This window comes from Zalophus californianus, chromosome 8 (assembly GCF_009762305.2).
Source record: "Zalophus californianus isolate mZalCal1 chromosome 8, mZalCal1.pri.v2, whole genome shotgun sequence".
Taxonomy (NCBI): Eukaryota; Metazoa; Chordata; class Mammalia; order Carnivora; family Otariidae; genus Zalophus; species Zalophus californianus.
The window spans coordinates 51,735,443-51,757,968 of record NC_045602.1 but is presented as its reverse complement, the minus strand read 5'-3'; the positions used below and the strand labels follow the sequence as shown (position 1 = coordinate 51,757,968).

Here is a 22,526-nt window from a genome sequence, read left to right as displayed (position 1 = left end):
CTAGCACGTAGGAGCTGTCCCTGGAAAACACAAGGTGGAAGGGAAGGGTGCTCATGGCCGGTCCCGTGCCTTTCCTAAACGAGGGTGTCATCTCGGCTGCCCTGCTGACCAATGGTGTCACTGCTCTGTGCTTCATTTCTGTCTTCTGTGAAACGGGCATGATAACAGCACTTACCTTCCAGGGTTATTATGAGGCTAGAACCTGTTAAGATTTATGAAGACCCGTGCCTGGTTTGTGCTTTATAAGTGTTTGCTATTATTTTAGCTATTGCTCCTTGTAGAACAGATTGTGTGAACAGGAGAACAGTAGTACTGAAAGCATTTAGATGCCTGATCTGGAAGTAGAGGTTGCTGAGGCTCAGAGTTTGGAGCAGTCAGGGAGGGCTTCCTGGAAGGGGTGAGCTTTTGGTGGAAAAAAAGAGCTTTATAGAAGAGGCTTGGTAGCAATGATGGCAATGAGGAATCTGGATTTTAAAGCTGGAGCCAGTGGATGGTGAGGCTTCCCTTGCAGAGTAAGACCTGAGGGTCAGAAGTGTGTCTTGGCTGGGGGTGAGGGGCTTCCCGAGGCCTCCAGGCAGCCCCACTATCCCTTGCTCATTCATCCCTGGCAACTTTTTTGTCTTTTCTCTGGAGCAGAGTCTGCCAGCGTCTTGAACCCACACCTGGGCCCTGTGGAAGAGCGCCTGGCCTTGCATGTCCTCCGGCAGCTGGGCCTGGTCCCTGAGCATGTGGAGTCCCGGCCCCTCTACAGCCCCCTGCAGCCAGACATTGAGCAGGTAGGACAGGGCCCCCGAACCCTGATCCCCAGCCAGCCCCGACCCCCAAGGACACCCATGGGGAACTCAGGATTTGACCAATCCCTCCTTGACATGTTTTCCCGTAGTCTGAGTGGTGACCACTGTTGGCCTACAAGAGGACCCCTTGGGCCTGGCCTCCCCTGGCTTCCTGTAGATCTCAGGACCTGGGGAATAGCCTGAGCCATGGATAGGCCTCTGACTTCCCATGAGTCATTCACAAGCCTCACTGTTTCAGCTTGGCCTCAGGATGCCCCCCCTACTACCCGCCGGTGACATCCAGGTGGCTGGCATGGGGCTGGGCTGCTGTGGGGGATTCAGACAGGGCGACTGGCACCCTATGACAGAATGGCAGAGCTGTCACTGAGAGTGATCATCAGGAGGGTCAAGGGCATCCTCCATGCAGAGGGAGGGTGAGCAGAGGGACAGCTGGCCCAGGACTGAGGCTGGGAGGCTTTCCTGGAGGAGGTGAGCTCAGGGCTGGGTTTTGGAGGAGGAGGAGAGATAAGGCAACAGGCAGAGAAGGGCTGAGGCAGCAGTGAAGGTGCCTTTGTAGACATGCAGGGGACATGGTCTCTGCTCTTTGGACTGAGCTCTCTTGCCCTTGGTGGGTGGCTGCCAGCACCCCAAAGTGGCACAGCAGGTGTTGATGTGAGCTTTCAGTCTCCAGCTATGTGCCCTGGAGAAGTGACTTCAGTCCCTGCTTTCTCTGTGAGATGGGGACAGAAATAGTATGGAGCTTACGGAGAGGGAGGGAGCCGAGGGGTAGCAGCTGGAGTACTTCCCTGTCGTGGAAATCCTCTGAAGCTCCTCTCAATAAACCGTGTTCTCTGACCCTCCAAAACCTTGTACGTGCCATTCTCTCAGCTGGAAAAGCCCTTCTCCCCTTGTCCATCTGGCACACTGAGACTCAGCTCAAATATCATCATCTCTGAGAAGCCTGCCCTGACCCCCACCCCCCAGGCCTGGGCTCAAGTCATCAGCCTGTGGGCAGTGGGCTCACTGCTGCAGTTGGCCCTGGAGTTCCCTGTAGGGCACCTGCTCTCGGGGGGGGGGGGGCGGGGGAGGTGGCTCTCTGGGGCAAGGCCTGGGTGTTCTTCGTCCTGGGCCCCACCTTTGTGGCACAGAGCAGGTGGTTGGTAGGTGTTGGTGGAATGAAAAAGGTGGGGAGAGAACAGGGTTATGTCTCCCCAGGGGAAGCTGCAGATGTGGATCGACTTATTTCCCAAGGCCCTGGGGCGGCCTGGACCTCCCTTCAACATCACCCCACGGAGAGCCAGAAGGTGATTTACCCCAGTCAGAGGCTTGGAGCTGAGCAGAGTGGCGGATTGGTTGCGGCTCGCTGTGGGTGGGACCTGGAGGTTGCTCTTGGGCCACTCGTTGGGCCACTCGGGCCAGAGGGCATCGCTCTTGTGTGGGCCTGGCTAAGTGCCCAGCCAGGCAAGCACTGGGGTCTTGTTGGGTGAGCCAGCCTCTTGGCTTCTCAGTCAAAGATGGCCCACCCTTTGCTGGAAAATCCATGTAGACTTGAGCCCTTCCTCTCCACAGGTTTTTCCTGCGGTGTATTATCTGGAACACAAAGGACGTGATCCTGGACGACCTCAGCATCACGGGGGAGAAGATGAGTGATATTTACGTGAAAGGGTAGGGAGGCATCCGCCTTCTCACCTGTTCCAGCCCCATGGTGTTGCCCTGCTCCCTCCTTCCTGGTGGCGCTGCACCTGCCCCTGGGGAGAGCCCCCAGAGCACAGGGAGGCCTCAGAGCTGGCCTGGCTGGAGGCAGAGAGCGCCGCTGGGGTGGTGGAAAGGGGGGGCTCCAGTGTAGGGAAGGGAGGGAGGGAGAAAGGAAGGAGGGCCTTATGGGGGTGGTCCCTGCCTTTGGTGAGTCCTTCTCCCACTGATTTCTTCTACACAAGTCTTTGGGTTGACCTTAGGTTTGCGGATAGCCCTCAAGAGAGAAGTTAGACTGTTTTAAAATTAAAACATTGGTACTTTGTAGAGATTTCTGGCGGATTATTTTTGCTTTATCCTTTACCGAGTGCATTTACCTTTTTAACTCCTCATTTGCCTAATTGGGGGGTGCGTATTGTGGTGGAAGCCTTAATTAGACATGTTCTCTAAAATGTTGTCTAGCTGGATGGTTGGCTTTGAAGAGCACAAGCAAAAGACGGATGTGCATTATCGGTCCCTGGGAGGCGAAGGCAACTTTAACTGGAGGTTCATTTTCCCCTTTGACTACCTGCCTGCTGAGCAAGTCTGCACTGTCTCTAAAAAGGTGAGCGCGTGCCATCCCCAGTGGCCTAGTCCCAGGGCTTTCTGTTGTGGGTATCATTGCCCTGCCATTGTCACCCCTCACCAGTGCCCCCGGATGTTGGAATCCCCATGGCCATAGCCCCGTTACCTGTCTCCCCGCCTCCACGTCTGCCAACTCTACCATTACTGCTGTCATAGCATCGCTGCCCCCCCAACTCCCCCCCCCCCCCCCCCCCCCGGTGCCACAACCACCATCTGTAGCTTGGTGCGGATCCTAACTACTGCCTTCTTCCCAACCCCAGACAAACCAAGCGGCAGGAAGGGTCGCAGGGTCAGAGTGGGAAGAACATTCCTAGGGACACCGAGCATGGCTATGGAAGGGGCAGTGGGGCCAGACCCCATAGGGAGAGCTTCTCCAAAGGGCTGGCCTCACCTGTAGGTGGGTTGTCCGCAGGATTGGGGTTGCTCAGCTAAGTCCCTCGTGTGACATCGTTCCCCACATTTCTGTGTCTGGTGCCTGTGGTCACTGTCCAAGTTGGACACTTACTGGGCACAGCTCAGGCCTTCCAGGCCGGAAGCCGTTGCCCTCCTCCCTCCCTCCCCTCACTGCAAGCTGCAGGCCCCTGGGGGACCCGGTGCATGAGCCAGAGGGTGGAGGCGGGTCCCGGGACCTCAGCTCTCTGTGTTTCAGCAGCTCCTCACTGAGGTCTCATCTGGATGGTAAATTCTTTTCTCCTGCCGTCGGCAGAGCCTGAGGCAGGTAGCCTCCTTCCTGGTGGCGCTGCACCTGCCCTTGGAGAGAGCCCCCGGAGCACAGGGAGGCCTCAGAGCCGGCCTGGCTGGAGGCAGAGAGCGCCTCTCTTGGAGCTTCTGACCACCTGCATCCCACCCAGAGGTGCTCTCTACTGGACAAAGTGAATGCCTCTCTGGCATTTTGGTTCCACTGCTCCGATTTCCTTCCTGAGGTGGCACAAGGCTGAAAGCCTCCAAGCTTCTGCGACACCTTCTTTTCTGAATGGTTGAGTGGCTTCAAGAAGGGAAATGTAGAACGTACTTCCTGGGCGCTGCCGAGGTCTTCTTGGCTCTCCTCATTTCATCCTTCCCTCATGACCCTTGCCCAGCCCAACACATAGGATCCTTTGCATTTCAGAGAAACCAGAACATTCCAGTGAACAGTCTAAAACCATCAAACGAAAGAAAATAGGGTTAAACAAGGTTAAATGCATGCTTTCACCCAGGGATTGCCGCATAGTGCCTGCCAGAAGGCAGAATTTAGCAACAGCCTTGGGTTCTGTGCAGTCAAGGAAAGCCTAGCCTCTTCGTAGGTTTAATCTTGTTTGCATTTGCCCAGTGTGTTTGTCTATCACGGGTTGTTTCCATAACAAAGCAAATGTTGCATTTGTTGGGGAAGAGCTCCAAATCAAACACGCACTGCATCTCTTTGCTGTGGCCAGAGGGGGGGTGGGGGCAGGGAATGGGGCCGGGAGGGCTCAGGCATCCTGTCTCCTGTGCTTGGCATGCCGGACAAGGATGGGAAACCGAGGCTGAGAGATGCCGAGGGCCCTGCTTAAATGGGAGGTGGGACTACCCTCTTCCCTGTGACACATGGGGATGTGGGCGAGGAGGCACAGGACGCAGAGCAGAGGCTCTGTTTTTTCTACAAAGTAGGAAGAGAGAATCTCCTGGCACTGTGGCAGGTGAATTGAGACAAATGGAAAAGGCTGGAAGAAGCCATTATGCTGAGTGAGGGAGCGAAGGGGGAGAGAGTGGGAGAAAAAGTCACAGGGGGAGGGAGAGAGCCAATCGTGATGCTGAGGTCAGCTGAGATGCTGGAACTGCTGAGGACCCAGCTGGAGCTGCTGGTTAACAATTTGAGGTGTTTCCATTCTAGCAGTGGAGGAGTTCCATCTCTCCATCATAAGCACTGGCAAGGAAGAAGAGAATCAGGCTGGCCCACCGCGGCATAGCCCATAGGCTGGGGCTAGCCTGGGAAGAATGAGAAGCCCAGCAGGGCTGTGGGGGTGGGGGGGGGCCAAGGCAGAGGAGTCAGGGAGTCCAGGAAAGGCTCCCCCTGCCCCCCGGGAGGGGCAGGGGCAGTGGAATACGGTGGGGTGCCATGCTCCAGGAGAAGGTGGCTGAAGGGGGGGTGTGGAGGAGGTCAGAAGACGAGGAGGAGGCTCTGAAGTCAACCAGGGGAGTGAGGAGGGACCTGGCTTGAGCCAGGAAGAGCCAGGGGGGTCCCTCTGTGGGAGAAGGGGCCTAGGAGGCAGGTGAAGCTGTGCCCACAGTGGGGCACCAATGAGCTGGTCTGGGCCAAAGGACTGAGTCTGGGAGTGAGATGGTGCGGGGGTACCGCACAGCCTCTGGGCTCCCCCAGTCCTGCCCGCAGAGCCAGCCTTCTGCCGAGGGGTTCGGGGCCTCTGGCAGGCAGGCCCTCCGGGGACCCCATTAACCAGACGAGACTGTCATAAAGCACAAGGGTCTCCTTTCATCCGGCTGCTTTGAACCACCGCTGGTTGCCCCGGCCTGGCTCCCCACCTGGAGCCCAGCACACCCACTGGGGCCTGCCTGCACGTCAGGCACCCACCCTGCAAATAAACAGCTAGTAAAAGGGCCCAGACCGGGAGCGTAATGAGCGCCTGGGACCTGGGGGGCCATTCCCCAGGCTGGAGCCCCAGCGCAGCTGCTCCCACCAGGGGCCGTTTGAACCTCTGGCTCATTACTGAGCCCATAAACCGGGCTGGCCAGAGGAATGGAGGATGCTGGCGGCCTGTGCAGGCGGGCCTGCGGAGCTGGCCATAAAAGCCCCGCCAGAGAAGGGAGGCACCTGCAGGAGGGCTGGGGCCCGGAAGAGGGGAGGCACCAGATGGGGGCCAGCTGGGGGCCCGAGCCCCTCGCTAAATCAGGCAGTGGTCCAGGCTGCAGTGGTGTGTGCTTTGCAAGGTGACCGTTCCTCACAGGGCATGGTTTTTGGTCCAGGAGCTCTGTGGGCCTGCGTGACTGGTGGTGGCCAGACAGGAGGTGCAGTCCCGGCTGGGCAGCAAGGCTGTGGGCACAGGGCACCCAGGCACAGGCAAACCCTCTGTGATCAGCAGTTCTCCCGGACTCCCCATAGAGTCTGTCCCCTGAGACTCGTTCCAGGCCCCTGCTGTGACCTGGCACACTCAGGATCTGGCCCCCAGGGTCTGCAGGATCGTCATAATGGTTCCCGTCCTTGCCACTCACTCAGGAAAAGCTACAACTGAGGGCAGAGAACAAGCATGAGTGGAAAAGCCCCACGGACAGTCCTTTGGGTGGAGCGTGCCTGGCTTTGGGGTGAACCCCGGCCGCAGCATGCCTGTCCGTATCCCTCAGCTGCTCTAGGAGGCTTCTGTGGGAAGAGGCCCATGATAATGCTGGTCCAGGCCGAGTGGTCTCAGGGAGGCGGGGTAGGGAGAGCAGGAGGGTAGAGAACTTCCCAGCACTGGGAGCTTTTGATTTGCCCCAGGGCAAGCTCTTGGAGCTAAAGATGGGGTGGGTGGCCGTGGCAAGGAAGGAGCTGGGGTTACTGTCGCCCCTTACTGCAGTGTGTCAGGGGGATCCTTCTGGTGACAGCTCGGGTGGGGTGGGGGCCCCCAGGTTCCCAGCCGGCCTACCCGTTCCACAAGAGCACAGGGGCAAAGCAGGATTTAGAAGTGAGAGCAGGGCTCTGGAACCTGATGGCCTGCCTGGGTTTGAACCCCAGCTCGTCACTTCTCAGCAGTCTGACTCAGACAAGTTCCTTGCTCTGGCTTCCTCAGCTCTAAGGACAACATCTCCCTTACAGGTTGTTGGAAGGATAAATGAGCTCAGAGTGGCAAAGGGCTAGAACATAGGAAGTACAGATTAATATTATTATTATTAGCTGCCCGATCTTGGGCAAATTCTTAACTTCTCCAAGTCTCTGCTTCATCATCTGTACAATGGGAATGAAACCTCCGCCCATGGCACTGGGAGGCTTCAAGGAGCCACGTCACATGAAGTCAGCCTGCAGGGTTCCTTCCTGGGTCCTCGAACACTGTCCGTTGGTATCTTAGCAATCTTCCTGCCAAGACCTGGTGCTGGCAAAGTCCTAAGAGATGTCCCATTCATTGCCTCCTCCGGGCAGCCTTCCAGCCTCTCTAATCTTGCTTCCCTGCTTCCTCTCCTGGGCCAGGATGCTTTCTGGAGGCTGGACAAGACTGAGAGCAAAATCCCAGCCCGAGTGGTATTTCAGATCTGGGACAACGACAAGTTCTCCTTTGATGACTTTCTGGGTGAGCACTGTTTCCGGCGCCCTGGGAGTTGACCCAGAGGCCCCCCCCCCCCCCCCCCCCCCGCCTTGTGTGCGTGTGTGCATGTGCAGCTTTTAGGAAGGCTGGCAGGAGGAGTGGTCCTACTCTCTGATCTCAGGGAGCTCAGGGTCACTGCTCCCTGGTGCTGAGTGTGGTCTGGGACACAGAGGGGTGCCTGAGGGCCTGTCAGTGGAGGTGGCATGGAACGCCAGGCTACGTGGATGGTAGCAGGCAGGTCAGGAAGAGGGGAAGGCACAGGTCAAAGGCGGGGCAAGCATGAGCTCAATGTCACCGACTGTCTGGCCTCACCCTCGACGGGATGCCCCCACCTGCACCCCTGTCTAGACTGGGAAGCCGGGCCCAGTAAGTTGAGGGGCTCTTGTCAGTCCTCATGCTTGTGCCTGAGTGATCAGTGAACGAGCCACCACCGTGGCTCCATCCTCCAGGCCCCCAGGGCAGGATTCTGGTGGGGGAGAAGTGTGCAGAAACCCGAGCTGGGAGCAGGGAGTGCTGGGCTGGAGGATGTGGTAAAGACAGGGTGAGATGTGGGGCGAGGAGGATGGTGGTACAGGGCCAGCAGGTAGGACGGTAACAGCCCTGTCACAACTCTGAGAGTTCCCTGGGAAGTGTGGTCTCGCCGTACGATTGAATATTATTCAGCCACAGAAAGAAAGGAAATACGGATCCATGCTACAACATGGATGAACCTTGGAAACATGCCAAGTGAAAGAAGCCAGTCACAAAAGGACTAAGATTGTATGCTTCCGTTCACCTGGATCATCAGCAGTAGGCAAATCCCAAGACAGAAGGTGGCCTGGTGGTTGCCAGGCTTTGGGAGGAGGGGAGTGAGAATGACTGCTCACGGGTATGGGGCTTCTTTGGGGAGTGATGACAATGTTCTGGAATTAGATGGGCACAACTCTGCATATACTAAAAGCCACTGAGTTTTGCACTTTAAAATGGTTAAATTGGTACATTTTATGGGATGAGAGTTTTAATTCAATTAAAAAAAAAAGTGGACTTCGTGAGAAAGGCAGCCTGGCAGGTCAGGAGTCCTGATTCTTGGCCCACTCTGCTATTTGGGAGCAGGGTGGATCTGGATGGATCACCGGAGCCCTTCTTGGCTGGCCCTGGATTGCGGAAAGGTGAGCTGGTCTGTGCTGAGCCCTTCGGCCCCTGCAGGGGGCGTTCTGAGGAGCGGCTCCAGCAGGGATGAGGAGGAGGTCAGCCTGCCCCTGCAGCCCCCCGCCTGGTCACCCACATTCAGAGGATGGCACTGGAAAAGATGCAGGCTGTCAAAACCATGGCATCCGATTGGACTTTTGTTATTTTACTGATTCTCCTGCAAAACATAATTCCTGTAGAAAATTGGAAAATATGGATCAACAATGCCTCGCTTTGCTTATGTGTTAAAATTTCACTACCCAGAGATAACCTCCACTCCTATGTTCACACGTATAATTTCATATATAAGCAAACACATGTATGTTATGTGTGTATTTACACACATATATAATCATACCTACATATATGGCATATATATGGCAAAATGAACTTTATCACACATAATGTTTTATATCCTGATATTTGGGGAAAACTTAATATTTCAAGCACATCCTTTCTGTTGCTAGTTACCTGCCCACGTTTATATTTGCATCATAATACTTAACTCCTGCCTCTCACTGGGCCCTATTCTGCCTAACTAATCTTCTCTTGGTGGGTCCTCAGCTCATCTTTGGATCTTCCAATGTGAGTGATACCCTTAGGCACACATCTCTGAATCCTTTGTGCATATCTTTCCTGAACTGTAAGTAGATTTTTAGAGTCTTTGTACATTTTCTTGTACTTGCCCTTTTTGTATCACTTTTGCTACCAGTGTTACCTTTTTTTTTTTTAAATTGCCTGACACCTCATTTTAATTTTTGTTCGCATCTCTTCATTACTTGTGAGGTAGAACTTTGAAAATATACTTATTTCCGTATTATTGGTGGGATTTTATTTTCATGGTTTTGTTCATCTTGTTTTTGATTTTTTTTTTAAGATTTTATTTATTTATTCGAGAGAGAGAGAATGAGAGATAGAGAGCATGAGAGGGAAGAGGGTCAGAGGGAGAAGCAGACTCCCCGCCGAGCAGGGAGCCCGATGTGGGACTCGACCCCGGGACTCCAGGATCATGACCTGAGCCGAAGGCAGTTGCTTAACCAACTGAGCCACCCAGGCGTCCCCGTCTTTGATTTTTGATTTTCAGAGCTCTTTGCATAGTAAGGACACATTATAAATAATTCCTCCCATTTTTTCAACTGCTTTTTAATTTTTTTATGGAGTCTTTTTTTGCTTACAGACTTAACAGTTTTTTTTGGCATCATTCTATCAACCTTTTCTTTATGAGGTGAAACTTCAGAAAATTAATTTCAAAAAGAAAAACAAAGAAAGCTGCATTTTTACTGAATGAGAAAACTTCAAAAAAAAGCAAAACGGGCTCGTCTTTTGTTTTTAAAAATAAAAATAAAACGATTAAAACTACTTTTAACTTCATAAAGTTTCTTTTTTCTTCTTCATAATGTGTTTTTAATGACATATTTTGCTTTTTAAAAATATTTATTACTTTTAAAAACGTAATAAATAAGATCTATCATCTTGCCAATCCAGAGATTATACAATGTTTCCTTGCAGTCTTTTATGTAGATCATACTGGGATAATTTTATACACACACACACACACACACACACACACACACACACACACACACACGGTTTAATATCCTGATTTTTCTTAATGTTATATTAGGACCATATTTAAAATGGGAAATAAACACTCATCTACACTTGAGGGATGGAGAGACATGTGGGCAGGTGGATAGATAGATGAACGCTCATACAGAATTGAACAAATGGATGGATAGAATAATAGCCTGATTAATGGATAGGTGTAGCTCTCAACAAATGGCAGCTATGGAGGGACAGAGATAAATCACAGCAGATGGGTTGGTGGAGGAATAAGTGGATGAGTGGAAAGAAAGAAAACTGGAAAAATAGATCCCATTGGTGGATACTTACAGTAACTGAGCATTCCACACTGAAAAAAATCTAATCTCTTTTGCATGGTATTCAAGAATTTCTTTAATTTGGCCTCAGAAAACATTTTTTAGATTTATCTCTCTCATGTAATCCCTTCAGCAAGTTATGCTCCAATCCCATTGACTTCATCATGTTATTGTGATTGGATTAGGTGAAACCACATGAAATTGCTGTTTTTATAGGTCAAAGATAGTTGAATACCATTTTTATATAGTCCAACCATGTAGATGGAGCTATATTACAGGGAGATGATGGAGTAAATGGATGAGTAGATAAATGGTATAGAAAGATGGCTGCTTGGAGAACTAGGCGGGCAGATGAAAAAATGGCCGGATGAATCACATTGAGATATGACTTCACATGTACTAGGATGGCTCTAAGAAAAACAAAAGCAGAAAACAGAAAACAAGTGTTAGAGAGGATGTGGAGAAGTTGGAAGCCTCAGACATGCTGGTGTGAATGTAAAATGGTGCAGCTGCTGTGGAAAACAGTTTGGCAGGTCCTCAAAAAAAAAAAACAAAAACCCAATACAGAAATTACCAGATGACCTAGCAGTTCTTTTCCTATACCCAAAAGAATTGAAAACTGAGACTGAGACACTTGCACACCAGTGTTCAGAGCAGCATGATTCCCATTAGTCAAAAGGTGGATACAACTCAAGTGTCCCATCAACAGATGACTGGATAAACAAAATGTGGTCTATCCATCCCATGGAATAGCATTCAGCTATAAAAAGGAATGAAGCACTAATATGTACTTCAACATGGATGAACCTGGGAAGCGTGCTACATGAAATAAGCCAGACACAAAAGGACAAATATTTTATGATGCCACCTCTACGAAATATCTAGAATAGGCAAATGTGTTGAGACAGAAGGAGATTAGAGTATCTCAGGGACCGAGAGGAGGGGGAAAGGGGAGTTATTGCTTAATGGGTACAGAGTTTCTGTTTGGGGGGTTGAAAAGTTTTGGAAGTAGGTAGTGGTGATTGGTTGTATGATGTGAATGTAATTGACGCCATTTGATTATGCATTTAAAAATGGTTAAAGTGACAAATTTTATGTTATATATATTTTACCACAATAAAAGCAATTTAAAAAATGGATGGATGGAAGAATGGATGTAGACAATCGGTGAATGAATGGATTTGTACAACGTAAACTGAAGTTGAGTACGTGGGAAGCTCTGTGAAGGGTGAACCAGTAAGAGTAGATTATTGACCATATGGATGCGTGAGGAGTTGGATGGGCAGCTGTGTGGAACGAGAGGCGATGGGTGGGGGAAATGAAGAGTTAGTGGGATTTGACCCGTGGCTAAGCGCATAGATCCAAGAGGAGGGGGTGACAGTTTTTCTTGAAACCGTCCAGCCCAGGGTAGCCCCAGGCTGGCAGGAATTGAAAAACCCTCAGCCAAAGAACCCCTCTCTGCTGCAGGTTCCTTGCAGTTGGATCTCAACCACATGCCCAAGCCTGCCAAGACAGCTGAGAAGTGCTCCTTGGACCAGCTGGATGACACTCTCCACCTGGAGTGGTTCGTGTCCCTTTTTGAACAGAAAACAGTGAAGGGCTGGTGGCCCTGCATGGCAGAAGAGGGTGAGAAGAAGATCCTGGCGGTAAGTAGGCTCTCTGCAGCCTGGTGCAGGCACCAGACTACCTTCTTCGTTAGAAATCACTGGGCACAAATCTGACGCCCTGCCTCTCCCTGTCTTCCAAGGTACTGTCATTGTTCTCTTCCAGTTCCCAGCCTTCTGGCTCCTTGAGGCTTGCATCCCAGGAATCCTATTTAAATGGAAAGATAGCCTTACGTCCCTCACGCCCTGTGTCATTTATGCTCTACTATTTGGTCTCCAGGGATCTGTGTCCTGAGCTCCCGTCTGGGCAGGGCCTCCAGTGGAGGACCAGGGAGTGCCTCTCCCACTGGAGCAGGATCTTTTCGGGGACCATCCTTTTACTACTGTCCTGGCTCAGAGGTCTGCTCAGGGGTACCATGACACTGTGGAGAACTGTCCTTCCTTCCTCTGGAGAGGAAATGAATCCCGGACAGCTTACTGAGAACCCGCAGGCGGCCGGCCAGCCCCTAAAGTGGACCTTGAAATAAAATACCCTTGTTGTAGAAGGAATTTTAACACTTATTAAGAAATACTAGCACCTCAAGAAAAACCAGCAAAGGACATGCATAGATAATACACAAAAGAAGTACAAATGGCCATTAAACATTTAAAAAGGTTCATTCCCCCTAGTAATTAAAGGAATCATTTTAAATGTGGAAACATTTTTGCCTATTAAATTAGACATTAAAAAAAAAAAAAACCCTAAATGCTCATTGCTGGTGAAGACTCAGAGGCAGACCCCTCGTTTACTTCTGCTGGGAGGGCTAATGGTTTTACCGTTTAGGGAAGCAATTTGGTAATATATAGCCAGGGATTTAACAATATTTATGCCCTTGGACTCTGTCATCCTACTTTTAAAAAATCTCTCCTAAAGAAATAAACAGACACAATTAAAAATGTAGTCTCTGGGGTGTTTTTTTGCAGCATTATTTATAACATCAAAGAGTTGGAAACAACCTAAATGAACCAAAATAAGTGTTTTACTAAATAAATTATGGTCCACCATCCCATAGAACATTTTACAGCCATTAAAAAGCAAACTTTAAAGAATATATAATTGTATAGTGAAACATAAAATATTTCTAAGTGAAAGAAGCAAGCTCTAGAATGATATAGACACAGTGAGATATTGCATATACTTGCAGAGGTAAATAGCTCTAGTACATAAAAATATGAATGGTGCTCATCTCTACATAGTGGAAGTATGGCTGATGTTCTCCCTTAGACATTTCTGTAGCTTCTAAATGGTCTAAAAGGAGCAGTAGTGCTTTTGTGATCGAACAACCCTATATCTTTAAAAAAAAATAAAGTGGCTCTCATGTCTGTTCTGGCCAGATTCCTCTCCAAGCCATGGGGCAGAGCCTTTGTGCACCTGACCAGGTCCCCTCTGTCCTCTCAGGGCAAGCTGGAAATGACCTTGGAGATCGTAGCAGAGAGTGAGCATGAGGAGCGGCCTGCTGGCCAGGGCCGGGACGAACCCAACATGAACCCCAAGCTCGAGGACCCAAGGTTAGTGCCCGGCCCTTGACCCCTGATGCCCAGGGGGCTGGGAGGGGTGGTCTAGGAGGCACCCACCGCAAAGCCATGCAGAGGTCACAAGGCCCACATGACTCAGAGGGGGGGTGTGACTTGTCCAAAGCCACATGGTAAGTTAGGGTCAGGTGACAAGCATCATGATGGGGAACACTCCTCAGCTAAATCTGAGAAGCAGGGGCTGTTGGGTCGGCGTTGGTTGTGTGCCGAGCGCATGGTCATGTGCCATATATATGTCATGGTATGGAACCTTCCCTGCTGGGTTGTTATTATCCCCGTTTTACAGATGAGGAAACAATGTCAGCAAAGTTAAATAAGGTCATTCCGCTGGGAAAGTGAAGCTGGAATTCTCACACCTGTTCTGATTGGCTCTGGAGCCCAGTGAAGGTTTTTACCTTGACCAAGCTGCCTTCTGTGGCTCACCTGTGGTGTCCATATGGCTTTCAAATGGCCTTCCGGCCGTAATTTGGCCATCCATGAATCCCTGTCTTCCCTACCTCCTAGGCCCCTAAAAGATACAGACCAATCCAGTGGATGTTGAGGCCTTGAGGGCAGTTACTGGGGGCAGGAGGATGGCTGCGGGGGCAGCGATGAGAGCTGCATTGTTTGCTGGGTCCCTCCCCACAGCCCGGCTCGGGTCAGACTTGGCGCAGACGGGCCATTTATCTCAGTGAGATCCCCAGTGCCGTGGGGCTGGCAGAGCTGTGAGAGGCGTCCCTGCCCAAGGATGTTGGAATCTGGGTGCAAAGACAAGAGAGACCCAGTACACACCCAGTGACGTGCACTCCAGTGTTAAAACAGCCATTATTGAGACACGACACCCTGCACGCTCTTTGAGTTGGCAGATGAGCTAGGGGAAGATTTTGAGGTTCTCAGCTGTGAGTGAGAGACAGTCAGCTTTCTGGGTTCACTTCCCACCATCCTTCCCTGACCATGGAGCAGCCCTGTGCTTCTGGGCAGGTGGTTTGGCTTAGCTGGGGCTCAGGGGGCTGTAGCTCACCTCATATGGCAGCCGCTCGAGCCTCTCTGTCCAGTTCCCACATCTCTAGTCTGTGATTAAGTTCTGGGTCAGGAAGGGGAGCTGGTGGCTGAGAACTGGGTCTCGGAGGGTGCCTAGGGCTTGGTGGCACCGAGAGGAGGAAGGCAGCACGGGCAAGGCTCACACTGTGGCGGAGGCTCAGAGGACGAGGGCTGGGGCTCCTGGGGCTGACTGTGGAGGGCCAGGGCGGTTTGGGAGCAGGTTTGGAGAAGGCAGCCCGGGTAGGGGGTGCCCTGCTGAGCTCTGGGGTCTCGCTTCCAGGCGCCCTGACACCTCCTTCCTCTGGTTCACCTCTCCGTACAAGACTATGAAGTTCATCCTGTGGCGGCGGTTCCGGTGCGCCATCATCCTCTTCATCATTCTCTTCATCCTACTGCTGTTCTTGGGCATCTTCCTCTATTCCTTCCCGGTGAGTCTTGGAGGAGCCCCTGGTCTGATGAGGGAGATGGAGCCCCTACTCTGGAGAGTCCCCAGTCTCGTAGAGACAAAGCCCTGCCCTTGGGACGAAGTCCTACTCTTCGTCTGGGGGGTGGGGGCGGGTGGCTGAGTTTTTGCCTTCAACAGAGAGACCTAGCTGTCCTCAGCAAGCCCCTAGACTCTGCAATCCACGTTGGCAGAAGGTGAGGCCCCTTGGGCAGGGGTGGGCAGCGGAACCTTCTTGAAGGAGCATGTGGAAGTGGATCTGGAAGGGAAGGGTAGGTGTGGAGGGCAGAGCAGAGGGGAAGGCGCCCTGTTTATAAGAATGGCACCTGCTGAGGTCCAGAGGAAGGGAGGTCCTGGTGCTGGGAGAGGGTCTCTCAGTGATCGCCTGAGGACCTTGATGGGGTGTGTCCTGCCTCCTGCAGTGGGGTGGGTGTGGGGGAAAGTGTGGGCGGGCAGGAGGCGGGCCCAGGAGCATCTCACCAGGGCACGTTGGTGGTGCTGGTAGGAAGCCAGCTGACACCCGGGGAAGGAGCCTCGGAGGGCCACTCTATCGAGGGCTGCTTCAACTCCCCCATCCCTGCTCCACTGGGCCCCTCCCGGGGAGGAGTAACAGGGCCTCTGTTCCCTGTCTGTGCTTCCCCGGCCATCACAGCTCATCAGGGAGCCCCAACGATGCTCCAGCCCCCCACCCCACCGTGTCTCTGGCACTTCAGGCCTTGAAATGTTCCCAGGCTGATTCCTGATTTTTAACGTTCTTTAAATTTTTAAAAAACTTTCTCATATGCAAATTTCAAGTTGATATAAAAGTAGAGAGAATGGCATGATCAACCCCATGTCACCTGGTTTCTAATGGCAAAGAAACGGACACTCAGTGAAGGGAAGGGGCTGGCTCAGGGTTGCACAGCAATCTGCACAGCTCCTGGTCCTGGGGTCCGGCCTCTGTGGGCCTCACTCCTGCTCAGCACTGGGCTGCCGGCCGAGAGCACAGTCCCCACAGTGGGCAGTCTGCTCTGGGAATTGCAATTAATGGGTCTGTGTGCTCTTTGCTTTGTGAATCCTCCAGGAGGAGAAGGAGGATGGAGAGCTCTCTCCCACTGTGGCTGGTGAGGCCTTATATGAGCAGCACGCATCTCCTGCAGTTAAAACCCCAAAGCCCTCCCCTTCAGTCCCTCACATCATGGACTGTGAGGAATAGCAGGGAGACCGTCTGGCCGGTCCAGGCCGCAGCTACTCTCTGGACCCTAAGTGACAAAGGAGTGTCTAAGAGCCAGGATGGCTCATGTGTCCGGCTGCAGGCCAAGCCCTCTAAGCTGGCTGTGGTCACCTGGAACGCCATGCTGAAATGTGTTCTGGGAAGAGTCACGGCCAATTGGCTAACTCTGGCTGCGGGCTAGGGAGGGTCCAGGTGGTAGGGACCTACCTGAAACATGTGCAGCTTGGGGGGCTCTCTTGAAGCAAAGGAAGACAAAATCACCGATAACGGGCCCACGGAAGGGCATGTGCCATGTGGCAGCCTGGGATCCAGACTCGGGCTCCGTGTCTCCCTGCACTGGGGCAGGCCTGGGTTGCCTAGGTGAGGAGGCATGGTTCCCCTCGCCGGCCTGTCCTCAGGCTCACGGCCTCTCATTTTGGGTATATCTGGCTGCCACTCAGTTCAGGCGAGGGCTTCATTAAGCACAGGGTATGTGTCTGGGAGGTGAGGGAGTGTGGTGGGGATGAGGGTGATGAGCTCTGTGCCACTGGGGAGCGTGGTTCCCGGGAGACACAGCGAAGCGGGTGAACGAGGGCCAGGGTACTGTTCAGTGCTCCGTCCCGAGGCCCGGGCCGGGGGAGTTTGGGGAGAGGAGAGCTGGCACAGACCCTTGCTCCTCAGGGAGGTGGTCTGCTGGGCAGCAGCAGGGGGCTGGTTAGAAATGCAGAGTCCTGGTCTGGCCCTAGGTCTGTGGAGGAGAATCTGCACTAGGCACATTGAGGTTTGCGAATCACCGCTATGCAGGACTGAGCTCTGTGCTGGGAGTCAGGTGTCGGCGAGGCTCGGGCCCTGCCAGTGACTTCCTCTGTGACCTTGGCGAGGCTCTCCCGCCCACATGAGGAGGGGGCTGGGACCCGCTGGGACTAGCACTGTGGTTAGGGGAGCTCTTTTGCCTTCCCTGCGGGTGCTGGACATCAAACCAACCTTCTCCTGAAGAGCCAAGGAGAGGGCAGCGGCGGGTCCCAAGTGTCACCACTGCCCATTCTGTGACTAGGTCCAGCCCCTGGCCAGCTGGGCCCTGCCCTGCTAGGCACTGGGGTAACAGGCCAGGCCTTCAGGGGCCTGGGGAAGGAGGGCCTGCTCCCTGGCCAGGAGAGGGAGGAGAAGATTTCCAGTCACTGCCAGCCAGCGGTCCTTCCTCCCCTCTGGGCAGCCTTAGCCCCAGGCCCTGTGGGCAGGAACAGAGGAACACTTAGACCAATAGCCCTGCTCAGAGCCCCTCCCCTGTCTTGCCCCCAGCTGTGGCATCACTCTCCTTGAGTCCTGCTGGAAATTGTCCTCTTTCAACTACCAACTCTGCCTTCCCTCTCCCAGAGGTGCTGTGAGGGCCGGATCCTAGGTGAGGGGGCCAGGGCTGGAGGGGCTGCATAGGCCTGAGGCTGCAGACCTTGTTTGTTTATAGGTCTTTGCTACTACCTGGGCAAATCCTGCTCCCCTCCAGCCAAGTCGCCTATCACCTGGTGCGTCCTAGACCCTCACCTGGCTTTTAGACCTTGGGGGCCGAGGGTCTGAAAGAGAGGGGCCCAAAGCCAGGGCTGCTCCCCTCCAGTTGGCCTAACTTCCCACCCTCTTGGAAATTGCCCTGGGAGGGGGACACGGAGGGCAGCCTGTCTGATTCCTCCCAGCTCCCCCCGAGAGCCAGCCGGGAGCAGGGCCAGCGTGGGGAGGCAGGAGGCGATCTGGCGGGGAAGGAGCGGCGGCTTTGTTTCCAGAGTTGGCTTTCCCGGGCCGGCGCTGGGGAACATACTGTCCCAATTAGGAGCCTTGTGTTGTGTTGTATGTGTTTTCATGGTTTTTTTTTTGGGGGGGGGAAGGAGTGGGGAGGGGAGATTCCTGTCAGTCCTGCAGCAGGCAGGGCTTAATCTGGGGTGACCCATCTCTGGGGCTGACCTGCATGGTAGGTCATCCCCATACACCCTGCCCCTCAGCCCTCCTCTGTCTGTTGGCTGGATGGGAGTGTGGTGGCCAATGAACCCATGTGGGTTCCCATGTGGGGGTATATGGGAGGGGCTGGGGAGAATCATGGCCATGCCTTCAGGCCACCTGTCTGATGGAAGAGGGCAGGACAGGCCTGCCTCTGACCAGGTCCTGGATGATCAGAGTCCTCTTGGCAGGTGGCTGGAGCACGGAAGTGGGCCTTGGGTTGGTAGGGGAGAAGACTGAGCCACTTGGGCACCGTGGCCTCAGGTTGGAGGGTGCAAGCAGAGTTTCAGGAGGGTGTGGGCTTATGTGATTGGCGAGAGCCCCAGGAAGTGGGGTGTTGAGCTGAGTGTGGCGTGGGGGGTGGTGAGGGTAAGGTAGAGGCAGGTGGTTGAGTAGGTGGGCCTCCTTTCCCAGCTCTCGCCCCCTGGCAGCTGTCATCATGTGTCCCTGCCTCTTCCCTCCCTCCAGAACTATGCTGCCATGAAGCTGGTGAAGCCCTTCAGCTGAGGACTCTGGCCCGCTACTGGCTGCCTTCTCCACCCAGCTTAGCCGAGCTCCTCCGGACCTCCAGGCCTCACCAGCCAGCAGACAGACTGGCACATGCTCCAAGAGCTGGTGACATCGAGTCCTGGGATCACCCTCGTTTCATCATTTCTTTTGCCCCCAACCCAACCCTTTTTGGATCAGCCCATATGTATTTCAGTATAAAACAGTTTGAACCACAGGGCCATGTTGGTGTGTGTGTGTCCCTCTAGTGCCTGAGTGAGGCGTGACCGTGTAGAGGACAGCCGTGTCTGGCTGGCTGGGGTGTGAGTCAGGCGGGGGGCCATCTCCGGCTCGGCGTTCTGAGTGGAACTTGATCCTTTGACAGGACCGGTCGGGGTGCGTGGGCTTTGAGGTTTGGTGTCTGGTCCTGGAGAACGTTCCCCTCCTCCCTCCCCCTCCTTACTTAGGCTTCTCCTCTTCCTTTTCCAGGCTGCGCTTTGCTGAGGCGGGTGGTTACTATACCTTCCGCTTTCTTTGACCACACCCAGGAAGACGGTCCACTTTATCCAAGTGGAGCACCATGGAAAGGGTTGGGCCAGGAACTCTCCAGGCAGGGAGGGCTGTTGGACCTTTGGCTGTGACCTTATCCCCCACCCCACAATTTTGGGATTTCTTGTGACTCTGTCACTCTGCTTCCTTACCCTGCTTAAAGATCTGGTCTGGGCAAACACACGTTTTTCTTGTGGTCTGAAGCTTAGCATTAGCTGTGGGTCTGTCTTCTTCTGCAGGAATCAGGCTTAATCTACGGGGGCAGCAGGAACGTACTTAGAGAAAAACCAAAGAGCGTGAAAACATCGTGTTTCCAAAACAGAGGCCTCTGCTTCTCTCTCGCCCGAGGGGCTGGAACTCTGGAGCGCAGCACTGGCCGCCTCCTCTCCTGTTCCCCAGGAGGGCTTCTCCTATTTCCCGCTGTGAGCCTGCTCCCCTGGCCCAGGTCCCAAGGCCTCAGCATGATCCTTCCAGGGCACTTGGCTCTTCACTGCACTCTGGGACCCAGACTGAGGCCCTGCCTTGTCTCACCTGATTGGCAGACTGGGGTGAAGGGCACAGGGCTGATGTCCTGGATCCTTTAGGGTGAACTATGCTTCACAGAGTGATTTTCTCTTCGGGAGAGGTTCAGGCTGGAAGTGGCCCTCAATATCCAGCTGGGGAAGATCTGAAAGGCAAGGCAGGAGTCATTCCCTCATTAATTAATTCATGCTTTTCATTCCTTCATTCATTAAAGAAATGTGTGTGTGTGTGTGTGTACCAGGCAAAGTGCTAGGCTCTAGAGATCCAATGTTGATCAAGATAAACATTGGTTTTTATTTTTTTTAATTTTTTTTAAAGATTTTATTTATTTATTTGAGAGAGAGAAAATGAGAGATAGAGAGCACGAGAGGGAAGAGGGTCAGAGGGAGAAGCAGACTCCCTGCCGAGCAGGGAGCCCGATGCGGGACTCGATCCCGGGACTCCAGGATCATGGCCTGAGCCGAAGGCAGTCGCCCAACCAACTGAGCCACCCAGGCTCCCAAACATTGGTTTTTAAAGATGGTTCCTGCCCTCCCACATCTCTCCACTGAGTGGGGGAGCAAGACAGATAGATAGGCAATTACAATGCAGTGATGGATGAGCAGGCGTTACAGGGTCAAGGGCAGAGAGTGGGAAAGAAAATAGAGGGAACAGAGTATGTGAAGACTGGCCGAAGCCAGAAAGGAGTTCAAATATCTATAAGAATTTCCGTGTGGGCCCCGCAGTGGTACTCAACCAGGAGCAGCTGTACCCCTCAAGGCCTGTTTGGCAGTGCCTGGAGATGTCTTTGATTGTCTTGGCTGGGGGCGGTGGGGTGGGTGGTGAGGGTGCTCCTGGCATCCAGCAGCTGCTAAACATCCTTCAAGGCATAGAACAGCCCCCGCCTTCCCCAATTAACTATCTCGTCCAAAACACTGTTCCTGTTGCTATTGAGAAACTCTGGCATAGAGATAGTGGATTCTAGAGATACTGAAAATTAGACTTGATGGGCCCTGGGGGAGCAACTGGCTAGGGCTGGGAGTGGGGTGGGGGTGCGATTGGAGATACTTCCAACTGGGATAAATCTCGGTTGTCTGGCTTTCTGACTGCGGGTGCCATTCACGAAGTCAGTTTTAGACAAGAGAGTCCAGATAGATTCAGCGCACACTCACAGTACCCTTCCTGTCCTCCGTGTCTCCCGGGTGATGGTGTCTCTCCTCCCTTCACAAAGTTCTAGAAGGCATCATCTGCATTCGTGTCTCCCCGTCCACACCTCACCCTCACTGCTCCACCCACTGTGGGCTGACTCTGTGCCTGAGGCAGACTCTTCTCTCTTCCTCCTTGCTGAAAGGATCCTGAGGCTGTTCAGCTTTCTCCGCGGCCAAGTGCCCGGAGAGAAGCCCCGCCTCCGCCCCAGCGGGAGATGTCTTCTTAGATTAAACCAATCACGGTGATGCCAGTGATTGGTTTAGGGAGAGGCAGGTGACTCGTTTATGATCGGTGAGACCTGAGGGGAAGGTGGTGGCGGCGGCGGTGGTTACGTGGGGGTGGGAAGCAGCTGGGAAAGGTGCTAGGAAACTTCATGTCCAATAACAAAGGACACACAAGGAGGCACACCGTCATCTTCTGCCTTTGAATCTTGTTTGTGGAAACACGTAATGACCGGAGCTATGGCAGGCATCTTGTGATCATGAGGGGACAAGCTTGAGGAAGAAAGCCAGCACACAGAGAGGATGGCAAGGACCTGGTTCTCCATGAAGCTGTCGAGAAGGAACCCACTCTGGAGCTGTCCCAACTTCTGGTCGTCTTGTTACATGGGGTCATAAATTCCTTATTATTATTATTATTATTATTATTTTTTTTATAAATTCCTTACTGTTTAAGCCATCTTTGATTGTGTAGTGCTACCCACAGCTCTCAGCGTGCTCACTGGTAAATTCTGTGCTCTGCTGAGCACTCTTTTACTGCACTGCCAATAACCAGGGCTGCCCTGCACAAGCACCACATCTAAGACGTCATGCGTTTATTATTTATTATAACAATTTTCCTACAGATGGCAGTAAAGTGTTTTGTTCCAATAAAATCAGTGTGTTACGATAGTTTTCTCATAGACGTAAACTACCTTGAGGGAGGGGCTCCTTTTTCTCGTTCACACCAGCGCCCCATCTCGCCCCTGCTGTTAAAGCGCCCACCACTTGCCCTCCCAGCCTCTCAGCAGCGGCCAGCAGCACCAGATGTCCCTCTGCTCCGTGATACGCTTTCAGCCGTTGGCTTCCATGGCCTCGCAGTGGGCCGCCTTTCCTCCTCTCTTTCTAACCATCCTCTGTCGGCCTACAGGGTGCCCCAAGCTCTCGCCCCGGCCCCCCGTTCTTCTTCCACTGCATGCCTCCTGGGCAACCTCACGTGTCCCTGTGGCTTCCATGGCCCTGCGTCTCGCCCCCTTTCCACTCTGCGCTGTAGCCACGTCATCCGCCGCCTTCCCCACGCGGCCTCTCCCGGGGGTAATTCATAGGCACCGCAAACTTGACACGTCCCTCGCACTCATCACCTCCGTCCTCCACCCCACAGAACCAGCTCCTGCTCCGCTCCTCCCTCCGTACCCGCGGTCCCCGGCGCTGGACGTGTGGGAGGCATCCTTGAGCCTTACTTCCTCTTTCCCCCTTACCCAAGACACCACCCGATGCCAGATTCTGGCTCTCGAATCTCTCCGAACCCATCTCCCTCTCGTCCCATTCCCACCACTTGCCCTCGCAGTCAGACCACCGGCACCGGCCTTGTGGAAACCCAAGTGTCG

The 22,526-nt window shown here is 53.3% G+C and overlaps 1 protein-coding gene across 18 annotated transcripts in view; it reads left to right on the top strand.

Moving 5' to 3' along the window:
- The window catches only part of DYSF (dysferlin), a 206,020-nt gene extending 187,100 nt beyond the window's left edge, over positions 1-18,920 (top strand). For all 18 annotated transcript variants that reach the window (XM_027621360.2, XM_027621378.2, XM_027621374.2 and 15 more), the window contains 9 exons: positions 637-776; positions 1,989-2,077; positions 2,343-2,438; positions 2,928-3,069; positions 7,222-7,321; positions 11,851-12,029; positions 13,426-13,535; positions 14,860-15,007; positions 18,665-18,920. In XM_027621360.2, the coding sequence (XP_027477161.2) occupies positions 637-776; positions 1,989-2,077; positions 2,343-2,438; positions 2,928-3,069; positions 7,222-7,321; positions 11,851-12,029; positions 13,426-13,535; positions 14,860-15,007; positions 18,665-18,703 (1,043 nt within the window). In that variant the 3' untranslated portion in view covers positions 18,704-18,920. The remainder of the gene's footprint in view (positions 1-636; positions 777-1,988; positions 2,078-2,342; positions 2,439-2,927; positions 3,070-7,221; positions 7,322-11,850; positions 12,030-13,425; positions 13,536-14,859; positions 15,008-18,664) is intronic.
- Positions 18,921-22,526: the final 3,606 nt, after the last annotated feature.